Source organism: Rhododendron vialii, chromosome 12a (assembly GCF_030253575.1).
Source record: "Rhododendron vialii isolate Sample 1 chromosome 12a, ASM3025357v1".
Taxonomy (NCBI): domain Eukaryota; kingdom Viridiplantae; phylum Streptophyta; class Magnoliopsida; order Ericales; family Ericaceae; genus Rhododendron; species Rhododendron vialii.
The window spans coordinates 34,261,735-34,287,068 of NC_080568.1; the positions used below are offsets into that span (position 1 = coordinate 34,261,735).

The 25,334-nt window shown below is 38.0% G+C and overlaps 4 protein-coding genes across 4 annotated transcripts; 1 reads left to right on the forward strand and 3 right to left on the reverse strand.

Moving 5' to 3' along the window:
• Positions 1-3,330: 3,330 nt before the first annotated feature.
• On the reverse strand, positions 3,331-5,968 carry LOC131309710 (putative late blight resistance protein homolog R1B-8). Its single transcript, XM_058336306.1, has 3 exons — positions 5,964-5,968; positions 4,644-5,695; positions 3,331-3,392 (listed from the first exon to the last, which is right to left on the reverse strand). Exons 1-3 carry the CDS (start codon positions 5,966-5,968, stop codon positions 3,331-3,333), a joined length of 1,119 nt encoding a protein of 372 aa, XP_058192289.1.
• LOC131309711 (putative late blight resistance protein homolog R1A-10) lies at positions 3,391-7,262 on the reverse strand. The gene is made up of 2 exons (XM_058336307.1): positions 6,630-7,262; positions 3,391-6,418 (listed from the first exon to the last, which is right to left on the reverse strand). The coding sequence occupies exons 1-2, from the start codon at positions 7,260-7,262 to the stop codon at positions 5,993-5,995; spliced, it is 1,059 nt and encodes a 352-aa protein (XP_058192290.1). The 3' UTR covers positions 3,391-5,992.
• A 10,853-nt stretch (positions 7,263-18,115) lies between these two features.
• On the forward strand, positions 18,116-25,217 carry LOC131310736 (protein HOTHEAD-like). The gene is made up of 6 exons (XM_058337914.1): positions 18,116-18,345; positions 19,806-20,196; positions 22,487-22,797; positions 23,096-23,481; positions 23,799-24,370; positions 24,850-25,217. The coding sequence occupies exons 1-6, from the start codon at positions 18,261-18,263 to the stop codon at positions 24,902-24,904; spliced, it is 1,800 nt and encodes a 599-aa protein (XP_058193897.1). The 5' UTR covers positions 18,116-18,260; the 3' UTR covers positions 24,905-25,217.
• On the reverse strand, positions 18,354-19,747 carry LOC131311510 (uncharacterized; the record flags this gene model as incomplete). The annotated part of the gene is given in 2 exon segments (XM_058339008.1): positions 18,354-19,683; positions 19,685-19,747. Coding segments are annotated over 2 exon segments (195 nt in total), but the record flags the coding sequence as incomplete, so codon positions are not given.
• Positions 25,218-25,334: the final 117 nt, after the last annotated feature.

Consider the following 25,334-nt stretch of genomic DNA (forward strand, 5'->3'; position numbering starts at 1 on the left):
ATTGATTTATTCACAAATCTTGTACACTCTCTCTCTCTCTCTCTCTCTCTCTCTCTCTCTCTCTCTCCCTCTCTCTCTCTCTCTCTCTCTCTCTCTCTCACACTGGGTGGGTATGGAACCCCTTTGGGGCATGCTCGTCTCACTCGGTTTCCTCTCCACATAACTGACTGCATTTCAAATATGCACACTGATATATGTACAAGAACCAATTGGATGTTGGAATTTTGGGGGCAGCGGAAACAAAAAAAAAGAAAAAGAAGAAGATGTTTTTGGAGAATGTAGGGCCGAGCCCTACAAAGCTTCTATAGAATTAGAACTTTACAAAAGAACCTTGATAGTAAAGAATATGTTGAGACTTGATAGATAATTCTAATTGTGTTAAACAACATAAGATATCCTTTACAGGACTACAAAGATGAATAGGAATGAATCACAAGTTCCAAGCCGACTTTACAATTCCCAGAGGATGAAGATATATGAAGCCACCAAAGAAATCATCACCAGTTATTGGAGGTAAACCTACCGCAACAATCTTGTGATGCAGGCCGAAACCCGTGAAGGATGGGATAGTCCCGGGAAGCCACTCACCGGGGGCAACGGAATCACTCGACGTTGCTAATCGCGGAAGACACTCACGCGACCAAGTCACACACTTGATTGTCGGAGGAATCACTCACTCTCAAGCAAGAAAACACTTGCATATATTTTTCATAAACTCAAACTCTCATTTTCATTTCATTTAGATTACCTATATATAGGCATAACAATAGATGACTCCTCAAGACTCCTAATAAATGCTAAACAAGACTATGACTCCAAACTACTAGGAAGACTCCTAGAGAAAATAAAAGACAACTAAAGACATAGAGAATGAAAGAAAGACTCATAAAAGTAATTAGACTCTTGACTAGTAACTAGAAAGTCACTTCAGCATGAACTTCATGTTATGTCCCAATAACCATTAAAATGCTCCTGCATCATTCTCCCTTTCTTCGGAAAAAAATTCGACCTCGAGTTTTGCTCTTCTTTGCCACGACACGGTAGGGCGTTTCTTCTTTTTCTTGGGAGGAACAAATTCTTTTGTGAGGAATAAAGTTTTCTCCCGCTTCATGTTCTCCACGTTTGGAAATAATTTGATGGATTTGCCGTTCATCTTTAATTCATAAACATTCTTCCTTCCTTGAAAATTAACGTCTCTGTCCCATTGCCATGGACGGCCCAACAAGACATCATACGACTCCATCGGCAACACATTACACCAAATCTTGTCCCAATATTGGCCACCAATCGAAAACTCCACCAAACAACGCTTAATTAAGGGTATTCGTGAACCTTGATTCACCCAACTAACATGATAAGGCTTGGAAAGATATTCAGTTGGTAGATTTAAGAATGAGACCAATTGCTGAGAAACATAGTTGCCTTGACTCCCTGAATCCATAATGAAGAGGCACTCGAATCGGTGAATGATGCCATAAGTCTCAAAAAGTTTGGTGCGCTGTTCATAGACGGATTCGTCTATCCAGTTTGAATCATCAGACTTGCGTTTGTTGGAAACCCAAGTTGAACTTTGTTGGGTATTGTGAACTGGTAACACATAGGTCAGGTCTCCCAATGCAATGCCCTCATCTTCGGGGTATTCATCGTAGATAGGAGGCTTGGACCAATCAACCATAGCTGCAGTTTTACAACATGCTTCGTTGTCGAATATTTTTTCAGCTCTATCCTTTGGTGCAACCAAAACTTGCTGAATTAGGAGACTTTTAGCGTCAAAATCTGGTTCACATTACACCTTTTCAAATACTTCTTCATCATAAGTTGGCTCTTGTTCTTCCTCGTTCACGAGATTCAATTCAGCCTTCTTTTTAGGACATTCATAAGATCTATGCCCTGGTTCACCACATCGAAAACACTTGTTGGAGCTGGAAATACCCTTTCTTGGATCTTTGTTTCCTCCCCCTTGTGGTTCTGGACTTTCAAAAGTCGGTGCAACCACCGTCACGGCCTTGTCCTTCACATTCTTTAAACTTTCGGGCTTTCGATAGGAACCCCATTCCAACTTTTTTTCTGCTTTGAGGGCCATTTGATAAGCCTCCTCCAGAGAACTGATAGAGTGCATGATAAGTTCTCCCTTCAGGTTGTCCCTTAACCCACTAACATACCTTGCAACAAGCTGGTCACCACTTTCACGCAAATTAATGCGACTCAAGTATTGGTAAAATTGCTCTGTATAATCTGCAACAGATTGATCAGATTGCTGGTTCAATTGATGTAGCTTCTGGTAGAGAGTTTGAGCATAATCCAGCGGCAAGAACTTTTCATCAAGTTTCAGCTTCATTTCTGTCCATGTATTGACTCTTGGAATTCCCTTCCGATCCCTTCTACGTTGATATTGCTGCCACCAAATTAGAGCATGACCCTTCAATTTTGTAGCAACAAACTGCACTTTTCTTTCATCCGAGAGGTCTTTCCAATCAAAGAAAGCTTCCAGCGACGCTGTCCAGTCACAATACTCATTTGCATTAAGTTTGCCTTCAAAATCGGGGACATGAACTTGTATGCTTCGATCTGAATTTTCCAAAGCACGAGCCAAACAATCCATAGACCATGGATTGACAAAAGCTGGTTCTGCAACGGTATTAGAAGTAGAAGAAGTTGAATGGTCATCTTCTTCTTCATTATCAAAATTTGTTCGTCCACTTCCTTCGCTTTGAACTGTAGACTGATTAGTGACTGGAAATCGTTGAAGGAGTTCATTCATCATATATTTGTTGAAGAGCTTGATTAGATTGACGTAACTCAGCAATCTGGTCACGCAGAGTAACATCCTCAACATTTCGTCGCCGCCTTGGAGGCATAGTCACTGGAAACAAAGAAAAACTCCCGTAATTCTGGATTTTTTTTTTTTTCTTGCTCTGATACCAATTTGATGCAGGCCGAAACCCGTGAAGGATGGGATAGTCCCGGGAAGCCACTCACCGGGGGCAATGGAATCACTCGACGTTGCTAATCGCGGAAGACACTCACGTGACCAAGTCACACACTTGATTGTCGGAGGAATCACTCACTCTCAAGCAAGAAAACACTTGCATATATTTTTCATAAACTCAAACTCTCATTTTCATTTCATTTAGGTTACCTATATATAGGCATAACAATAGATGACTCCTCAAGACTCCTAATAAATGCTAAACAAGACTATGACTCCAAACTACTAGGAAGACTCCTAGAGAAAATAAAAGACAACTAAAGACATAGAGAATGAAAGAAAGACTCATAAAAGTAATTAGACTCTTGACTAGTAATTAGAAAGTCACTTCAGCATGAACTTCATGTTATTTCCCAATAACCATTAAAATGCTCCTGCATCATCTTGTCAACTACAAGCTGGACTGGTTCAACAATCAAGGTTTCAACCAAACACACAGCACATAGTATGAAGAAAGCCATTCTAAAGTAGAGACAAAACCACAGACAAATAAAAAGTCATACTGATAAGGTAGAAACGTTTATTGCGGAAAGCTTGCAGCTACCTTTCTCTTCTCGTTGGACTTATAACGGTTGGTTTCTATGTTGTTGACATAGTGTAACCATCTGGCTTGGAATAGAATTTGAGTCCATTTGAAGGATCAACAAAGCACTACAAAAAACGCAAATACCCATTCTCAATAAAAACAAGGCTATCAACTTATATAGGCCACCCAGATATAAATTTGCTAGTAAATATGAGTTTTATCTGAATTCAGTGGCGAAACCAGGTGCTTCTACAATACAACAAAGTCCCACAAAATAAAAGTCATTAAATTTACTCATAAAGTTTGTACTCTTTTAAATGTTGGGGCATGAAAATGGCATTAACTTCTTAAAAAAATCCAAAAAAAAAGAGTTTGTTTTTTTTTTTTAGATCTTTAATGAATTTTCTACGCAAGTATCTTGTCGACCACCGGAACACGCATGCACCATTGACAGCAGTGACGAGAGCAGAGCAAAGGCTAGATTGTGGTTTAACAAATAAATAGAGATACTTGCGTTGCTAGGGTGCCTGCTGACCCTAAGAGCATCCATGATGTAATAATCAAAATTAAAAGATTGTTAAAATTAGTAATGTATGCTTAAAAAAGTGCTCACATTGTAATAATCAAAGTTAGTAACCTCCTAACCAATAATCAAATTTGGGCATTTGAATAATCAAAACTAACAATGTGGGACTTCACATTGCTAACTTTAATAACCCTCTAAATGAATTATCAAAAGCTGACGTGTCAAATTTTGATTATTCACTTTTGATTATTACATTGCGGATGCTCTAAGGAGACAACATGTGTGTTGGCCCATTCGGGCCATCCATGCTTTGCAATGGACGGCTCAGATTTCATCTCACGCATTGTAACTAAGGGGACAACAGACATTGATCTGCTTTCTCAAACGACATGGTTTAGGGCTCACACAAAACATTACTTTTTCTTCTTTTTATCGATCTAGGGCTTAAATATATTTTGAGCCCTAAATCACGTCGTTTTGAGAAAACACGAAGGTTTAGGGCTTAACAATAATGTTTTGTTTGAGTTCTAAACCACGTCGTTTGAGGTGAAGAGGATAAGATGTTGAAAATCTACCTGTAATTCAAAGGAGTACTCGTTTACCGCTAGCAAGTGTAATACAAATGCCGTCAATACTGGGGATGCCGGGAAGATCAATTGTAAACGAAAGTGTCTTCTGCGCCGTATTATTATTGAGAAGGAGATTTAGGCAATCATCATCTCCTTTTTTATTTCTTAGCTCTTCCTGAATCTCCCTGGACGATTCCTCCAAAGAGGGACTGCACTGGTTCATTGTAATTTCGCGAAGTTCGTTTAGATTAGCAAAATCAATCGGGATCCGCTCCAATTTTTGGCAAGATCGAAGAACTAAGACCTCAAGTCCTGGAAATTGATCTTCGGAAGCATTCCACTCCTCGATATCCAAACTTTCAAACCTCAAATACTTGAGTTGAGGGAACCCCTCCTCAAGTTCACTTGTGTCCCAAACTGGCCCACAACAGGAGTCTACTAATAATTTGAGAACCTCAAGGCTCGGCAGGCCTGTTAGGAGGATTGACAGCTCCTTCCACTGTAAGTAGGTGTGCTTCAAAGTTAGTCGCGTAACATTCAAAGGAAGCTTCAGCCCTGTCGGAAGAGTTGCCCCGCTTTTGCTGAAGAACTTTGTGTTGGTAAAACGGAGTGTCTCAAGGCATTTTAAGAACTCTAGGTCAGGGAGCATCAACACACCATCCTGTGATATTAGTTCTCCATGAACTCCTAGCTTTCTAAGATTGGGAGTCCTTACTAAGAAACTTTGGCATTCCTCACAAGGACATATTCGGTTCAAGGTCTGTAGGCTATCTAACTTAGAGGAATGATCAAAACCAAATCTTGTTGCTTCTTCGGAAGAAACATGATATATGAATACGCCATGCGTAGAATAAAGATGCCTCAACTTAACCATCTTAAATATATCAGCAGACAACTGAATGAAATTGTTTTCCCACTGACCTTGGAGGTTAAGGGTTTCTAGGTTCAAGAGGTTGGAAAATTTCACTGCACTGTACAAGTCTGTGAACCAAGTCGTCGGTAGATGATATGCTAAGTATCTCAAGTGATCTAGATATCCTGTTCCTATTTCTCCTTGGCATAACACGGGGATAACACTCAACACCCTGAGAAGTTTGAAGTTTTCAACAAAGAATGAAAAACTTTGTTCAATCACTGATTGCGAGGAGTTTGTCAATCTGGTGCACAGAATAGAACGAAGGTTTCGAGCACGAGCCCTTGATAAAAACCTAAGAAGGAACTGACCGCTGATGAAGAGGCGACGAAGATTATTTGTAGCAGAAGGTGGAAAAGATTCATCCTCGCAAATGTGCACAAGGAAATTATCCTCCTCAGCTTTTTTCAAACATAATTCACGTAGAAGATCGTGGATACGACATGCTTTAATCCCTCCAAAGGACCTTTTAGTGGCTACCATTACGAGATCGACTTCTATTAATGAGATCATTTAAGTAATCTTTTGCTATGGCCTCCAAGCTTTTCCCTCTCTCACTTTTCTGAATAAACCCCTCCGCAATCCATAACCATATCAACTCGCGTACAGAAATTTGATAATCTTCGGGGAATCCTCCAATATAAACAAAACACGCTTTCAAATGAAGAGGCAGGTGATTATAACTAAGTTCTAGTATTTCCATGCAGCCCTCCTGATTTTTTGCTATGATCGAACTTAAATGTTTAGCAACTTCTTCCCATACGTCCAGTGTCTTGTCTTTCGTTGCCAAAATGCCAGCTATTGCAACAATTGCGAGTGGTAGTCCTTCACATTTTTTTGCGATTTGCTTACCGATATCCACCAACTGCGGTGGGCAGCATTTCATCCCGAATACCTGTGGATATATATGGGTAATGTTAGATATCTGTAGTTGTAATTACATACGACTCGATCCAAGTAATATGAGTTTAACAATTCATATAACATAATAACAAGAATAAGAAATGTTTTGAAAAAAAAATTCGAAAAAAGAAATTAGAACTATATGACAGCAGTATACGTACAGTTATTTATTTACTACTATTTTTTTGGGTTGAAACAAGTACCTTCTTTTGTAGCAGCTCCCAACTACAACTTTCGTGTAAGGGAGCCAAACGATGGACGCAACCGTCGTCGTTTGATTGAACAACAAGCTGTCGACTAGTGAACAACACTTTACTCCCCTTGCATTCGTTAGGGAATGATCTTTTGATATCATTCCAGGCTTCAATACTCCATATGTCATCCAAGACAATGAGATATTTCCTACCCTTCAAGCATTTGTGTACCTTTTCTCCCAACATATCCGTACTACTCTTCTCATACTCTCCATGATTTTCTTGGGAAGCTGACTTCAAAATAGAAATCAACATATCCCTCTTCATGTTCTTATCATAATCTTGAGAAACAACTACCCATGCAAGAATTTGAAAGGCATACAACGTGAGAGGATCTTGATACACTTCTTTGGCCAAAGTGGTTTTGCCGCCTCCAGGTGGGCCAACGATTGATATAATCTCCAACCGTCCGCCCTCTCCATTGCTGTGAAGCTGCTCCATTAGTATCTTTCTCTCCTCCTCGAAACCCACTACCACCTTCTCTTTTTCCTCTTTGGATGTGTTGCTCCCTCCTGATGAACCTAAATCTCCTGTTTGAAAATAAAACAGAATGATGAAGCCAAAAGTTATGGAAGAGACCATAGTACGTAAATGTTACAACTTGCAACAAATTAAATCTGCATTTTGGAATAGAACAATTTCTCATTTGTCAGTAAACAGTCGATCTTCAATACGAACAATTTTTGAGCTATTCAATACGAACAATTTCTCAATATTTGTCAGTAAACAGTCTTCAATGCTAAAGTAAGTGTGTATTGTAGCATTCGCCTGCATAATTTTATGGTTCATATTACCCTTAATTATGGTACGTGTTGTTATGGTTGATTTTACAGAACAATTCATATTATAGAATCAATAGTGCAATTAGAAAACAAAAAATACATATGATTTTACAATTGTTCCCAACGAACTTTTACATTTCGAGCAAACCAAGATTAAAATGGTGCATAGATTTACTAATATTCTTTTAGGAGAAGTTGTGGCGAATAGCCTGGCACGGAGCTTTTTGGACATATTTTCTTCCTTTTGGAGATGTAGAGTCATTTGTCATTCAGAAAAAGAGCGTGATACAGATAGCAATAGATCATTCTTTTTTTTGTTGGCTTCTAATTTTTGTCAATGTGAACATGTTCATTTTTGAGTTACCTGAATGGATGGATATTCATAATATATTATATAGAGTGCCGGGTGTTGAAATAAACCCTAAAACAAATTTACTACCCGAGTGTTCACTTGACCACTCACCCCAAAGGTGCAGCCGCCTCTGGGGTAACATGAACTACTATGTAATTTTGTTGTTTAAAAAAGAAGAAGAATTGAGAGGACAAAACAAAATTTTCAAAGCTGACAGATTTTTCAAATATGTACCAATACCTCCACTCCCGGTACAAGAGTACTTGAGTTGTTTGTCGACTACTCCATTGATGTCATACATATTTTCGTCATAAATTTGCTTCATCTCAGCCTTAAGAGTCTCGATCTCTTGATTGACACTATCAAGGTTAAGGGAAAGATGATCTTGATGTTCACGAAGAGAATAAGAGGCATCATCGGGCTTGGAAGCATGAACTACAAACAGTTCTACAATGTTCTTTGCCTCGGATACCACATCTCTGATCCTCATCACCAGTTTCATCACTTCTGAATGTTCGTTGCGTTTCTTCTCCGTAGCGTTGAGGAACCCCCTTAGGTACTTTATCTCTTCCTCAAGAGATTGAAGTTGATGTTTCTGATCATCTATGATAAAATCGAGGTTGGAGCTTGTTATAAGATTCTTCAAGGTCTCCAGGAAAAATTCAAAAGCAGTGTCACCCATCTCTCTCTCTCTCTCTCTCTCTCTCTCTCTCTAGCAGCAGATTGATCGGGTTAGCGGATGAGCAAAATGGGATGAGGGGTAAATGAAAGTACTTGTGGCCTTATTAGATAATCTTCAGCGGGGTTGCAACTTGCCCCGGCTATCAATCGAGTAATGATAAATTATGCAAGGCAAGCCTTTGACTAAAATTACAAGCATAGTGGCGAATCAAATTAGTCGTTCTTATATATCAAAGTTCGGACCCTGCATGTGCAAGCTCATATATCGAAACTACTTATCTACTTATTCATCCATTTTAATTTTTAATTTAAAATTTGAAGTCTTTTACTGTATTAATTAATTAATTTAACTCACTATTGTATGCTTGTAATTTTAGTCAAAGGCGGCTTAATTACCATGATAATTAGCTTATCATTCATTATCATGATTGGTAGCCCGCGCAATTAGTTGCAACCCCACTTAATTTTTAAATAAGGCTACAACTACTTGTTTATATCTTTAATAAGTCTCTCATCTACCCATCCCTCCATTGTTTTTTACTAGTTTAATTCAATTTTGTAAGGTAATTAAAATATTAGTTGGTGACTTCTTTCTTCTTCTTCTTTTTATTTTTTGGTGACTTGCATAATTGCCCCTTGAAGAATTCATATATCCTGATTGGTAGCAGGTCCAAGTTGCAACCCCACTTAATTAATTATAAATATGGGTATTAGCAGAATATTAGCCTACACGTCTCTTTTTATATCTACTACTATAATTCATTGCTTATAAATATGAGAAATTATGCAGCGACGAATTATGCAGAGTATACTGCTTGATTGTAAGCTGTTATATATCTAGACAATGGCTCCATGCTCTCCACAATTAGCAACGTCCAACTGAGAGATGATGAAAATCGATTTATAACTAGCAAAGCTGACATATATAGCACACAAGCAAATAAAATTAAAGAAAACATACGCACCCATCTCTTCCCTGAGTGCCCTAAAATAAAAAATCTGTGGTCCAACATAGACAGTGGTGGTGCCAAGATTTTGATCTGAGGTGAGCCGGCTTAATAGACATATTATTTATGGGAACGTATACTTACTATATTATAAAGTTTTTGCTTTTTATTAAATTTATACATCTCATACCAATCATTTTATTTTTTTTCTTTAGGCTACTTCAACAGTTACGTGTTTATTTTTTATTTATGAAAGAAATTGAGAAATGAGAATGTAAAATAAATCGATTTTTTATCAAATCAAACTAAAATTATTAAGATTATAAGTACCTATACTTGAGTAATTATTGATAATATTCAAAATCAAGTGTATAAAACATTAAAAAAAAAAAATTAAAACTCGGGATCGGGGTGGGGTGCCGAGGTCCTCCGGACCCTAACATAGCTCCGCCCTTGAACATAGGTGGAGCAGGATGGACTAGAAGCTTGCTTGAAAGACCTCTCCTTGTTTGGGTCACTGCTCTCCTTGTTTGGGTCACTGTTGATGCGAAATCCACTCGTCCCTATCATTTAGATGGTGATCTTCCCTAGAGAGTGGTGTTTGAGGACACTCTTTGGCAGATGTGGCAAGATAGAAACAAAAAAAAAAAAAGAAGCTTTGATAATGTTGGCATTCCCACATTTGTGAGCATCAATATCATCAAAGCTTATGCCAAAGAAATTGTGGAGGATTTCAAAGCCCTTATTTAAACTGAAAGATACACTTCGCAATCCTTTGATTGTTTGGATTTTCCCGTTTGTAGGTGAGATAAAACTAAATATTAATGGATGCCAGTATGACCTCAACAATAGAGCTGGATTTGCAGGAGCTTTCAGAGATCATACTGCAACATGGATCCTAGGATTCTATGGAAGACTGGACTGTAACTCAAGTCTTGAAGCTGAATTTGGGCAATTTGCACTTTTGCAGAGACCTAATGATCATCCTTGAGAAAGGATTACCCAATGTTAAAACTTAAAAATGAATCTGACTAGAGTGTCGCAGTGAAACTCATCAACGAAGAACGAAGGTGGCCCTTGTTGGAATTTTTGGGAGCAACGGAAGCAAATAATAAAAGAAAGAAAACAGAGAAGTTTTTGGAGATGTAGGGCAGAGCCCTACAGAGCTCCTACTTAACTAGAACTTTACCAAAGAAAGACTTGATAGTAGAGAATATGATTCTGATAGTATTTCTGATTGATTGATTGATAGTTTTTTTCAAACAATAACATAGAACATCCTTATATAGGACTAATGGATGAATCTAGAATATGAAAATTATGAATTACATGCATCCCCAATTAATAAGAAAATTATGGATTACAATTAGTTCCAACCCCCACCCCCCACCCCCCACCCACCCCCCCCCCCCCCCCCCCCCCCCCCCCCTTAATTTATAATTTTCGCATCCTTTGCCTTTGTCTAGATTTTTGCAATTTCATCCTTAAGAGCCTTGTTTTCTTGAAGTGCTTCGACCAACGCGAAGTCAACTTGTTCGAGATGTTGACGATACATTTCCTTGTCATGAAGGTTGAAATCATAAACTTCAAAATTGAACATATCCTTCAAGTGCTCAATAGCAATTTTAGCCGTCTCTTGCTCTGCATCAATCTTCTCTGTGTGAGGAGAGCTGTGAAGAATGATTGAACTGCCTTTAACAGCATTATCTCGAATCTCAACACTTGCCAAGAATTTTTTCCCTACAGTTTGGTAGGATTTCCACATTGGTGGTGCGATATGAAATTTTTTCACAATCTCATTCAAGAGATTCTTGAATGAAATTTTGACAACGATGGTCGCATTTTGGTTCTCCATGATCCTGCAAAAATAGTTGAATACTCAAACAACTTTTCAATTTGGCTGCGGCCCATTTTTGTTGTTGGGAGATTAGCCCCCTTTTTGGGTGTCATCTGACAAACCCAAATTTCTTTTCGAAGAAGCGAAAAAAGATCGACTTCCCAACATGCTCGTTGCCTTTTGGCTTTTTTTTTAAACTTTGTAGCAATTGGCTACCAAGAAATTTTTGATTTTTCTAAAAAACTTTTTGTATTGGATCATTGGAACATTTTTTTTCAAAATTTTCAGAAACCGATGATGCGGGCAAAAAACATTTATGAGGCTGAGCACAAAAAATAAGGGGTAGGAATGTAATCACTTGATTACGCCCAGATAATGAACGCAACGTGCTCTGATACCATGTTAGAATTTTTGGGGGCAGCGGAAGCAAATAATAAAAGAAAGAAAACAGAGAAGTTTTTGGAGATGTAGGGCAGAGCCCTGCAGAGCTCCTATTGAACTAGAACTTTACCAAAGAAAGACTTGATAGCAGAGAATATGATTCTGATAGTATTTCTGATTGATTGATTGATAGTTTTTTTCAAACAATAACATAGAGCGTCCTTATATAGGACTACATGGATGAATCTAGAATATGAATCACTAGTCCCTAGATGACTTTACATCTTCCAATGTGATAAAACTAAATATTATCATGTATCTACTAGAGATACATGCATCCCCAATTAATAAGAAAATTATGGATTACAATTAGTTCCAACAGCCCTATGGATCATCTGTTGTGCGGAAGCGTTAACAAACACAGAAACGAAAGTAATCGAATGCCCAAATGACTATAGATTGTCTCAGAGTTCCTCTCTTTGCCTCTCACAGAAAAACTGCTGTGAATGCAATAACATAAGCAAAAAACCCTAAAAAATGCTTATATAGTAATCTGTCCCCCTCCACGCTTGTCCGGACCACGATATGCGATGGTCTGAACAGGAAAAACAGATCGCTCCAGAAACTTATAACAAGCGCTGGTCCGGACCACGGAGGCCCAGAAGTCCAAAACGAGCCAAAAACTACATCATCCCCAATGCCCTCTAGTGGAAGATGCAAAAATGCTGGCAGCTAGAACTAATACCCGGATTGAGCTTACATATCGCCAAGCAACTCAAACCGCGAGCTGTCTTGCTCGCTTGGGAGCTGACAAGATGAAAGCTTAGTTTTAGAGCAAGTTCGCTTCGCTGCGAGAGAGTTTGAGCTTGTAGATCGCCTTGGAGTTGGACACCTTAGAACCTAGGCTCTTTAGCAGGTGGCTAACGCTTTGGTTTGTAGTTTGCATGTTTGTTTCTATGACTCTGCTGCTGTTTAGCTAGTTAATGAAATTTCCGCTGCACCAATTAGTACATATTGTGCACAACCTCACCCCAACACTTTTTCTCTTTTTTCTCTCTCTCCAAATTTGGGCAGTCCAAAAACGTAATGGACGGCTCGGATGCACCGAACGGACACCACGTGGTACCCACCCGACACTGAAAAACTTTCCCAATCTATCAAACATATGTGCAACAGTGCCCTATAAACTTAAAACCATTAAATCACTTGCATAATAAGGATTCAACATCAAACCATTCTGGAGGGAAAACCCAAGTACAAGGCATTGTTGGGAAGGGTTTGAGGAAGATTTTGCTGCGACTGTACGGGTTATAATTAGTTCAAAATTTTCACATATAGGCACAATACTTCCTTCGTCCTCATTTAATAGTCTCTCATTTTATTCTAACTGGGTAAAAAACTTAAATTTGTAATTAATTTTATATCCAATATGAATCTTATTTGATAGATCTCAATTAATTCTATTAGAATATATTTTCAAAATTACATAAAATATTATGAATTACGATACGTAAGTGATTGAAAAATGACATGAACTCCCAAAAAAAATTATTAAATGGGAACGGAGTGAGTAGTAAATTGCTATTTTAAATCATCATAACCTTTGTCGTTGCTCACGAATTAGTACATATTGTACGTTTGCTTTAGAAATTCAAATTAGAATTAAGGGCTTAATACTATAACAAAATACTGCTACATTTAGGGTATGTTTGGTGAAGCCCGCATGACTTGTATCCCCCTTCTAATGTACTATTCTCTTTTCCTATCAATGGAACTATCCTAAACTTTGGCAAAAAAAATTAAAAAAATCAATGTGATAAATTGAAAAAGGCTTCTAGATGGGAAGAAGAATAGGAAGAAGTCAATGGAGTCCGCAAGCACTGCGGAGAGCGGAGAACAAATCCGTAGAACAAGGACTGGAATATGAACAAGGACCTTGGCTTTCCTGGCGTAGCCAAAAATTTATACCAGTGGGGCATAATCTATGTATGCCACTTTGATATAAAAAGAAACAAATCTATTTTTAAGAATCTAAAATAGAACAAAAAGAACAGGAAGAAAAATTTATAATTTTCATATGTAAAATAATTCTATATGAGAAATACTTATTTCCGGAGCAACCATAAACAACTTGTTTATAGCAGGAGTACGGTCCATTACGACCGTTTAAAAATGTTTTGAACGGTTTGGATGTTAATGAAACTTTTTTCGGGGAAGAGTTAGTCGCGATTGAGAGTTATAAACTCTTGTTAATTTACGTCTACTTTGAAAATAAGATTTTCTCATTCTATATTTATTTCTCAACAAATTATCTTCAACACAATGGGGAGAAGAGCTATTGATAGATTTAAGGAGAGAGAGAGAGAGAGAGAGAGAGAGAAGAGAGAGAGAGAGAGAGAGAGAGAGAGGCAGAGAAAATTTCCTTAAAGTATACATAAACGGCTCAGATGCACTTTATAGTGAATCTGAGCTGTTCATGTACACTTTAAGGGAATTTTCTTTGCCCATTTTCTTTGTCCCTAGCACTCTTCAAATAAGAGAGAGTGTAAAAAGAAGTCTCCCTTGACTTGCAATTTATTGTAATATATTTATAACTCGTAAACACGTGTTCGAGTCATAACTTTATTGAATTAAAGGCTTGTTTGTGAGTAATTAATTTTTTAGTAGTCTTGGGTATCGTTACGTGGCACCTTAACACCCTTCTCCATTACATATTTTGTAACGATCCGGATTTTTGACCCAAATTTTTTTTTAAATATAATATTATTAGAATTATTTTCCTTAATGCAATTCTTTTTTTTAAAAATACAATTATTCATGCAATATATACATGCATTCTTTTTAAATTTTTTTTCTACACACACATGCTTGCATGCACACTCCTTCTCCTCCCTCACCTCAAACTCCTTCCGTCTCTCCGTCTCCTACTCAGTATCTACTTCCTTTCTAACCCTAAAATCAAGCCCAATTCGTTCATTCCAAATCCCATGAACCCAACCCCATTAAATTCACTATTATCCTCTTCCACCAAAATTCTCCTATAAATACCCTACCCCATTAACCCACGAAAATACCACAATATTTCTCACGCCCTACCAGTCTAGAAGAGAGAGAAAAGTTAGAGAAAACGGAGCTCCAATCCATGGAGTTTTAGAGAGAGAAAGAAAAAGAGAGAAAAGTGGGTTTCATAGCTACACCCAACCGAAACTCAATTCAATTATCCCGATCACCTCCTACAACCCAGAGCATCCCCAAACAAGCCTCAATCCGATCCCAAAGTCTCCCGATCAAAAAAACCGAAGTCTTCTTTCCCAAAATTCAAGATTCATTTTTAAATCAATTCGATTCGATTAAAGGTACTATAATTCTATCCAACCTCTTCTCCAAGTATATTAAGTGTTTATATGCTTAACCCTATGTCCCGAACGAAAAAAATAAAAAACATAGTTCATTGCGCATTTTCTGCCGTATTCACCAATTTGATATTATTTTTGAGCCCGACACTTTATTTGTAATTATGTATGAAGAAGATGACCCTTATGATATTTATTTTACAATCTTTCTGATATTAATATTATGAAAAACTACTGACTTGATATTATTTTCGTACAGTATAATATCAACTTAGTATAAAATGTATTAATTATATCAATTTAATTTATCTGGTAGATTGAGGGGGTGTTCGGACAAATAAGCCAAAGTGGTTTATTTTTTGTCCTTATTCAAATTTTTTTCGTATCACTTGGCTTATCCTCATTTTTTTTGGGGATTATTACATCTTCATGACGAGAGAAATCTAAAAAGTATAAAATTTTGATCGAAATCCAATATTTTTTGAATAAAGACGAAAAAAGTGGCTTATTGGCTTATTTTTGTTTTTATGTGGGTTTGTTTGGCTTATTTTTGGTGGGAAAGCCAATGACTTTTTTGTCCGAACAAGCCCTGAGTTGGTTTTAAATGTTTTGAAACAACTTTACGACCTTTCAAACCTCATTTTTGATGCCCAGACTATTTTTCCTAGACTTTTCACACCTGAAATATCATAACTTGTTAAGATCATTTTTTTATTATTTAATTATCTATTTATTAAATTATTTATTAGTTATCTATCAAGTTTACTAACGAAAAATCTTTGCGACCTTCCATACAATGTTTTAACACCCAAAATAATTTTTCCTAGACTCTTTGCATTTCAAAGATAATATCTTGTTAAATTAATATTTTTTTTATTTAATTTACCATTTATTGTTATTTCTATAGCGTTTCCAATAAAAAATTCCTTACAACCTTATAAACCATATTATTAATGCTCGAGTAATTTTATTTAGACTCCCTATATTCCGAAGATGAAACTTTGTTAACCTCAATATATTTTAATTATTAAATTATTTATTATCTATTTACTTCACTTTCGGCCACTTTATTTAACGTCTTTATTTAAAATAATCCCGCGACCCTCCGAACCCAACTTTTGATACTCAACTGGTTGCATAGGACCTCTCGGACTCTTAATCAGGTCACGTTAATTATTTTAATATTTTTACCTAATTAATGCATTAAATTAGTTTTTAATTAATCTAATTACTAAGAAATAATTAATGAGAGCTTAGAAAAATATTTTTTTTAAATTTTTTTAAAAAAGTTCTTACTTATTATCATCTTTTCCACACGAGATTAAGGGCAACGGCCCATTCATAAAAAGATGCGTGATTACGTTACTTACTGATTGTTTTGTTTATTATTTGATTAATTGTATGTTACACCACTGCTTGATTGAATGCTAGATTGGACCCTAGAGACATGGGGTGATATGCGAATAGAGTTCATTTAGACGATGCTAGGTAATGGATGAATAGGAAAGTTTTGTTTTATTTAGAATGCCTGCAGGCGGGATTTTGAGATGTGATGAGTTGGATGTGATGGTTTGAAATTGGCAAAGTAAGCCTAGTGATGAATTGAAACTGGCGGGTGTCCAGTGATGAATTGATAGACTGGCAAAGTAAGCCTAGTGATGATTATGATGATTGTGATCATTGTGAAGTGATGCATAAGATAGGCGAACCCTAGTTATGATTCGGGCATGATAAACTTCCTTTTGTTGTAATGAGAGAGATACACGCCAGGTACATAATTGAGGTGCAATCCGAGACAACAAAAGAAAGTGATCTCATGGGACAGGACATGGCTAGCGGTTGGGGAGGAAAGATCTCGCGGAGAGATCTTAGATTTCACATTAGAATAATGAATGGTAACAAATTGATATTTGTGAATCTCTGTTTTACTTCTTTGTACCATATTTATCCTGCTGCTTGCTAACTGTAAGGTAAGAGGGGTAGTTGGGTTGGATTATTCTACTGGGTGATTTATCACTCACGGATACGTCTGTATACTAGCAAATGTTTGCTTCGGCGATCAATTTGCCAGTAGGCGCAGGATTCAATGGAGATGATTCAAAAATGTTGCAGTTCAACACGGAAAAAATATCAGGAACGAAGATCAAGTATGTTTCGGATTTGTATCAAGCCTAAAGTCAGCTCTGAAATTAATGTATTTTGAATTAGTAAATTTATCTTGTGACTGTAATAGCTAAACTTTATTTTGAAAAATTATATTTATTTAGCAAATTTTTTTAAAATTTTATTTTATATTGCTTCCGAAAAGTCGGGGCGTTACATATTTAGATGAGACTCATAGATTTAGTATTGGGTTCCACATGAATCTGTGTGGAGGAGAATGACATTGTGACACCATATCATGGCATCCCAAGAGCACTCAAATAACTTTTTCTTTTCAAAGATGATATATACAAATTAGTTCAAAAAAATGAATGATCGATATTCCTGTCTAAATAAAACTTCTTGTTGGTCGTGGGCCAGCATCTTGCCCATGCGGGTCGAACCGTGACGCTTGAAGCTTGCTACGCTTTAGTATAAGGAAATAAAGTTGCGCCTTTATCACTACCCGCGGGTTTTGGTAAAATAGTAAACGCTTCATCCTAATACTTCTAACGTATTTTTTCACGAATGAAAAAAGACAAAAAAAAAAAAAAACTCAAAAAAATCCAGTGGGTTCCCCACTGGTCCTCAGTGTCGTCCGCCATCTTTGTAGGTTGATATTATACGCCATTGTTGTTTTTGTACTCACCGCAAATAAAACACTTGAATTGTAGACGGCCACCTCCCGTTTGCATTACCGGCCCCGGGTAGTTGAATAGTTATGCGAGCAAGCTGTCCCAATGAACGGAGATCAAGGGATAGAGTGATCAGAGGTCCATTTATTGCATCACCAACCGCACCCCATTTAATTCCTGATTTTTCACCAAATACATGTCCTTTTTCATCACCTCTTGGTTGTGACCATTAAATACAGTTGTGAGATCGATCACCTTCTGTACAGTTAGCTTTAATTTCCCCCCCCTCATTAATGTTCCCAGCTAGTTCCTTTTTTCCGAAAACATTAATTTTCTTTTATGAATATTTTATACAGTATATTTAGTTCAATAATGGGGCTTTAGTAAACAGTGGAGCACACAGAACAAGGCCAACAGGAGAGAGCCAGCTCAAAGCAGAGGTGAAGAGGAGTTGGTTGGGTTGTCTCTCAATGGCTTCTTTGGTTTTTGGGGAAGTGAAGCTCTCTCTCTTTCTTACTATATTTCTTTGCCTCCATGCACTCACATTCTGTCAAGGTTCTCTCTCTCTCTCTCTCTCTCTCTCTCTCTCTCTCTCTCTCTCTCTCTCCTTTCATTTTGTTTTATTCTCTCTCTACATCCTGTGTGTACATTTGCATATACATTATGATATTCATTTGACCTTCTCTCTGATTTTCATTTCTGAATGTGTTTGTCCCCAAGAGTTTTTTTTTTTTTTTCTTTTCTTTATTGAGTTTTTTCGGCAATCGAGACAACATACGATTGGTATTGTTAGCAGATGTTAAAAGAGTTACAAATAAATTTGATATCTGTTCATGAGAGTCGAACCCTGAACCTTAGTCACGGAACGGGCTACATGACCACCTGGGCTAACTAAGCCCACGATCATAACCAAGAGTTTAATTGGATCGAGAAAAGTTAAAGAACACTATTGAGTATGTGATATTGCAATGGAGATCAAGATAAGTTGCAGAAGATCAGTTAGCAAAAAGGAGCCTACTTTTTCCTTTTACTATGTTTGGTCTGTTATTTGTTTTCTTGTTTTGATTGAGATTATTTGACAATATTGCATGTCCGAAGAAATTTGTGAAAAGAAATCAATGGATGGTCAAATTGGAACAATGTACGATGGTTATTAATTTGATGTGGATAATTTGTTCTAAAGTTTAAGCTGATTTGACAGGCCATATGCAATTTTAATGCAAAATTTTGCTAATTGTAGCTGGGCAAGGAAAATGTTTTGGGAGCTTTCAGCTATTTTTTCCGACTTAATTTCTTCGATAATTATTTTAGGCAAATAATTTTGGCACTCCGATTTTTTATAATGGCACTTCAAAACTTGACTTTTAGTGTAAAAATTATATATATATAGTAAGGTACACTAAAAGACAAATTTTGGAGTGTCATCATAAAAAATTGGAGTGCCAAAATCATTTTCCTATCTGAAAGAAACAAGACAGGAAAGGCTAAGGAAACTATGTAGACTAATGCATGTGGTCCATAATCAAAATAGATATCAAAAAATTATCATATGACGCAGCACAAATCTATCGGCAGATGTAAACATAAATCTGTGCACGTAGTGTTGCTCATGAATTTGTACCGCATATCGAATTCTCGGTAGTATTTCTTTCTTTCTAATCCATGTAGAATCCATACGCTAATATATCGCTTTGATTGTTGGCTCCATTGAAAAAGTGTTCCAATTCTCTTTTCCGATCAAAGGCGAGAAGGAAAAAGGACTCATCCTTTGTTGCATTTGGCACGAGATGATAAAGAGAGAGCTTCTTCCTCTATCGATGAACATCGGATTGACAGAGCTCTTGGCATTGCTTTGTTTTTCTCTCTTTTCCTATTAGCTAGTTCTGATCCTTTAATCTGTTTGAAATTTCTTCGTTTGTACCAAACCGCTTGCAGAATTAAATCCTGTTTCTTCAAGTTACTAACATTTGGATTTGCAAAAAACTGAAATCACAATTTATTTACTTGGAATGCAGGTAAGAAAAACTGGGAAAAGAAATATCCATTCATAAAGAAAGCAAGCACATTCTCCCCCTCACCACCAGCATCATCTTCATCCTCATCAAAATCAAGCGGCAGAGATAAGGCGTATGATTACATTATAGTGGGGGGCGGCACGGCGGGTTGCCCCCTTGCGACCACGTTGTCGCAGAATTTCAGCGTGTTATTGCTTGAAAGAGGAGGTGTCCCTTTTGGCAACATAAACACATCCTACTTGCAGAATTTTCACATCTCTTTGGCTGATACTTCACCCAAATCTGCTTCCCAGTTCTTCATTTCCACCGATGGGGTTATTAATTCTAGGGCTAGGGTTTTGGGTGGTGCTACTAGCATCAATGCTGGCTTCTACACTAGAGCTAGCTCAAGGTACAATGCGCTCTCTCTCTCTCTCTCTCTCTCTCTCTCTCATCAAGGTGTCTGGCCTAGGACTGTCAATGGACCGGATCCGATCCGAATCCGATAACGTCAATTTGATATTCCAAATCTGGTGATCCAAATACGGATCGGATTAAATTTGTTATCAATCCGATCCGAAATTTTATTTTTTTTAAAAAACTGTAAATTTTTTTATTTTGAAAAAAAAATGTTTAAGAAGTTATATTTTTATTTTATTTTATTTAAAAAGTTTTCAGATCAGATCTGAATTTTTCAGATTCAGATTATCACTATCGGATTCGAGTTTTATCAGATTTGGGTTTGTCGGATTCGGATCAAATCAGGCCCATTGATAGGCCTATCTGGGCTAACATGCGGGCACACAGATTAGTCCCCTCCCATTCCAGTCCACGCCGAAACTAGGGGATTCACAAGAATTTGTTTTTCCTTATGGCTTGACTCTAAAAATCAAAACTTGGTAAATGTGAGGAAAACAAACTGACCAATCAACGGGACTAACCTTGGTGCGCTATCTCTCTCTCTCAATTTCTACGCATCCATGTACCATGGGGACGAAATATTTCTAGAGATGATTCCCACTACACTAGTTTAAATATCAATCATCCGTTGTACATTGACGAAACTAACAAATCTGGGGAAAAAAAAATTTGATAAAGAAAGATAAGATACGATAAGCCAACTGGCATTTTCATGTGTCAATAGCGAAATTAATATGTTCACGTCTCCGATCTTTCTTTGTCCTTGGGTTTAGTTTAGCAGAAATGCCAGGGACAAAGAAAATTTATCCCGATTATCAAAGTGATTTTCAACCACTGAAAATTTACCTCGATTAATGGGTCACTTGGACGTGTGTGACCCAATTATCAAAGTGATTCTCAACTACTGATTGTTGTTTTCGGAGTACTTTTGGGATAAATTTTTTTTGTACCTAGCATTTCCCTTGATAGGTTGACCAGTAAGTAAAGTACAACTCAATTCCGTTACTATCTAGACATTAGTACTTTCCAACAAGATGATTAAAGATCTTCTTCTACCTTCACATCACATGCATACTACTATTGTCTTAGAAGTCATTTATTTTTGTAGCCTGTCGTTCAGATAGCAGTAAAACCAACTATTGGTTGGTCCACCCCCAACTACCCAAAGACTAGCATTCAACTCTAAAATTTCCTAGGCCATGCAGACAGCTGCTTATAGCTAAAAGTTCTTTCCAACATCGTGTTTTTTTAATAACCAGATATCTGGACTAATTTATTCACACCTCGATTAATTCCTGGGCTATGAAGTTCTCAACCAGGCAAATCTCCGGAGGCCTCAAGGTTTAATTAGAATGTTTAGACTTCGTGCGATTCGAACTTGCGATCTCTTTGGGACAAGCCTTCTAGTTGTTTTCTCATACCCACTTGGCCAAACCTTAGGATTCTTTTCAACAATGTGTTGGTGACATTTCACATGCCCAAAAGTCTAGAACTACACCCACTATCACGTGCAACCACATTCATATGGGACCCCACATACACTCCACGTTCGCACTCCCCCAATTACTAACCGCACTTTAAAAGGGAAGTGCGAAAATCAATTCCTAAATGAGATGGTACGAGTGTGAATAGTTAGATGAGTAGCCCGTTGGTACCACCTGTAATTGGCCCGAGGTGGTTAGACTAGTACCCCGAGGGACCCATTAATTCAACAGTTGTAAATTCTTGGTGGCATATTCAAGTTGTGAAATGAATGTATCGAGACATGTAATAATAGTACCAATTTAAGATGGTACTATTGAACTGAGATGGTAGCTAGTTTTCTATTTTTCAAAGCTAGCGACGGAAAATGGGTTTTAGATTGGCCAAATTGGTGACGCCCACTGCTGTCGTCGTAACATAAATATGTAGCTGTATCTAAGTCAATTTCAAAATTTGATTGCGTATCGGCCTATTGGCAACCCCGCTTGGTGGTATGTCTAGCACTACAAAAACAAAATGGCGGTCATATTGAGTTCAACAGTGACACTATTTTACATAGTGTCAGAGAACTTGTTGAAAATCCATAATCAATGCAACTGGATGGACATTCCCTGTCTCAAGTAACCGAATCAAGTCTTATCGATAAACAAAAAAAAGTAACCCGGCAATGTTAGTAACACGAAGATTTTTTGTTACTCGGCGATACTGATGAAAAATAAAATCTTATCTAGTCCAAGAAATCGTTTTTCAAGAAAATTTGGATAATGTTAATGATGAAAACCTTTTTGGACTTGCATTAGGGATGTTAGAAAAGCAGGATGGGATCCTAAACTGGTGAACGAGTCATTCCCATGGATTGAGAACCAAATTGTTCATCCCCCCAACATGGCTCCATGGCAAAAGGCTGTTAGAGACAGTCTTCTGGATATTGGGGTCTCCCCTTATAACGGCTTCACTTATGATCACAAGTACGGTACCAAGGTTGGTGGAACCATTTTCGATCAGTCTGGCCGCCGGCACACCGCCGCAGAGTTGCTCGCCTCCGCCAACCCTGATAAACTCGAGGTTTTGATCCGGGCCACAGTTCAAAAGATTGTCTTTGACACAACAGGTATGGGTGTTTTCCGTCTATGTGTTGTACAGAGTTACTATTTGCAATGGCTAAAATGGTGTGAAATTTCTGAAAGATTGTCATTTCAGTTCTCGTTAAAATTTTCAAGTCTATCGGCGTATTGATTGCAATACGCCGATAACCAATAAATTCTAACGAAAGAATATCTAATTATTTAAAATTGGGTGGGTCTCTCCTACTGGCACACCGATTTTGCATACTTGTTGTCAAAAAAAAATTTGAGTGATTTTAGTGACAAGTGGTGCTGGTCTAAGTTTGGTAATGTTTGCAATTGCAGGGAAGAAACCAAGGGCCGTAGGAGCGATCTTCAAAGACGAAAACGGGAACCAACACGAAGCACATATCGCCAGACGGCGGGGGAGTGAAATAATCGTCTCAAGCGGGGCGATCGGAAGCCCACAGCTGCTGCTATTGAGCGGCATTGGACCCAAATCTGATCTTAAAAAGCTGAACATATCGGTAGTGCTAGACAATGAGTTTGTCGGGAAAGGCATGGCGGACAACCCCCTCAACTGCGTTTTCATCCCCACGAATACGCCGGTGGTGCAGTCGTTGATTCAGACTGTGGGGATTACCAAGATGGGTGTGTACATTGAGGCTAGCAGTGGGTTTGGGCAGTCTCAGGATAGCATTCATTGTAACCATGGAATCGTATCGGCAGAGGTTAGCTTCAATTTTTCAAGAAATTGCACTGAAAACTAACATTGGGTATAGACCATAAAGGTGTACGTACGTGTGGGTCTCATCTCATGTGAATCGTTTTCTATGCACTTTTTTATTACTGGTCTGTGTGAACAAATGACTCTTGACAGAGTTCAATGGAGGAAGCGGATTCATGTAGCTGACCCCGAGTGATTGGGACATAAGGCTCGGTTTGGTTTGGTTTGGTTTTTTGTGTGCACTTTATTTATTTTTTAAATGATAGATTTAGTTCAATTTACAGTGGTATCTTACCAATCTTTATATTGCTTTGTAAGCAGATTGGGCAGCTCTCCACCATACCCCCAAAGCAAAGAACACAAGAAGCAATACAAGCCTACACCAAAAGCAAGAAAGATCTACCCCATGAAGCATTCAAGGGAGGTTTCATTCTAGAAAAAGTTGCCAGCCCCATTTCAAGAGGCCAACTCAACTTAATCAACACCGACGTCGACAACAACCCGGCGGTCACCTTCAACTACTTTGCCCACCCGTACGACCTCAGCCGGTGCGTGGACGGGATTCGGATGGTGGAGAAGCTAGTGACTGCCAAACACTTCACGAACTTCACAGGCCGTAGTGACAAACAAACCGTGGAGAAGCTGCTCAATATGAGTGTCACGGCTAATGTCAACTTCATACCTAAACACACAAATGATACAGAGTCAGTTGAGCAGTTCTGCAAAGACACTGTGGTTACTATTTGGCATTACCATGGGGGGTGCAATGTGGGGAAAGTTGTGAGCCCTGAGTACAAGGTTCTAGGTGTCCACCGGCTCCGAGTCATCGATGGATCGACGTTTAGCGAATCGCCCGGGACTAATCCTCAAGCCACTGTGATGATGCTGGGCAGGTAAATTAAAAATGGTCAAAACCTCCATGTTTTTACCCTTATTTGGACATACAAAAGAATAGCGTATTCTCGTGAATAATTTTTTGTACTTTTTACACCACTGAAAAATTCGAGTTGAGATCTTTTGAATGGTGTAAAAAGGTTCAAAAATTCTATTTACAAATATGCATCATTATATTATCTGAACGTTGATCGCACTATCCAAACAAGGACCAACAATTCAAGACGGAGGGAGTAATAGACATGTTGTTAAGGCTAGAAGTCCCCGTCCCTTGAAATGTTGTCGCCTCCTCCCAATGCACTGGCGGCCTCATGATTTGGTTTTCTAACCCCAATCTATATAAGAACCTGGAGACTCGATCGTGTGGCTGCGAGCGCCTTAACTTGTGGTCCAAATTCAAATTCAGTTCAATAGGAACCACACCCACAATGAAATCTTATGCAGTAATATGGTTTGCTTTGATTGTGGGGTTATGCAGGTACATGGGGGTGAAGATTTTGAGAGACAGATTAGGAAGATCTGCTGGTATATAAAGGCAAGGGCAACCGTAGGAGCACAAGAAAAGCAGGGGGCTCGGTTTTGTAATGGTGGCAATGGATTCATTTCATTTGTCTGAAATTCTTAGTCCAGGAGTTCCTTTATTGCACCCAACTCGGAATGCTCATTAGTCATTACTGGTATGCTATTATGCAATAATCACTAACGATATAGTGATGGGAAATACTACATTTTTCATGTATGCAAACCGGTTTTAATAAATCGGAAAAAAAAAAAAATGTGATCGATAACAGAGCATTGCTGTTTACCTCTGTTTGATTTGAAAACACGAAGTTCACGATTGGTGTCTCTGTGCGTTCTTTTCTAAACTTGGAATGGATCGGCTAATTCGAGAGCTCAAAAACAGAGAATTGACACTCTTGACATCTCAAAAACAGAGAGAATTTTCCTCATACATTGCAGCCA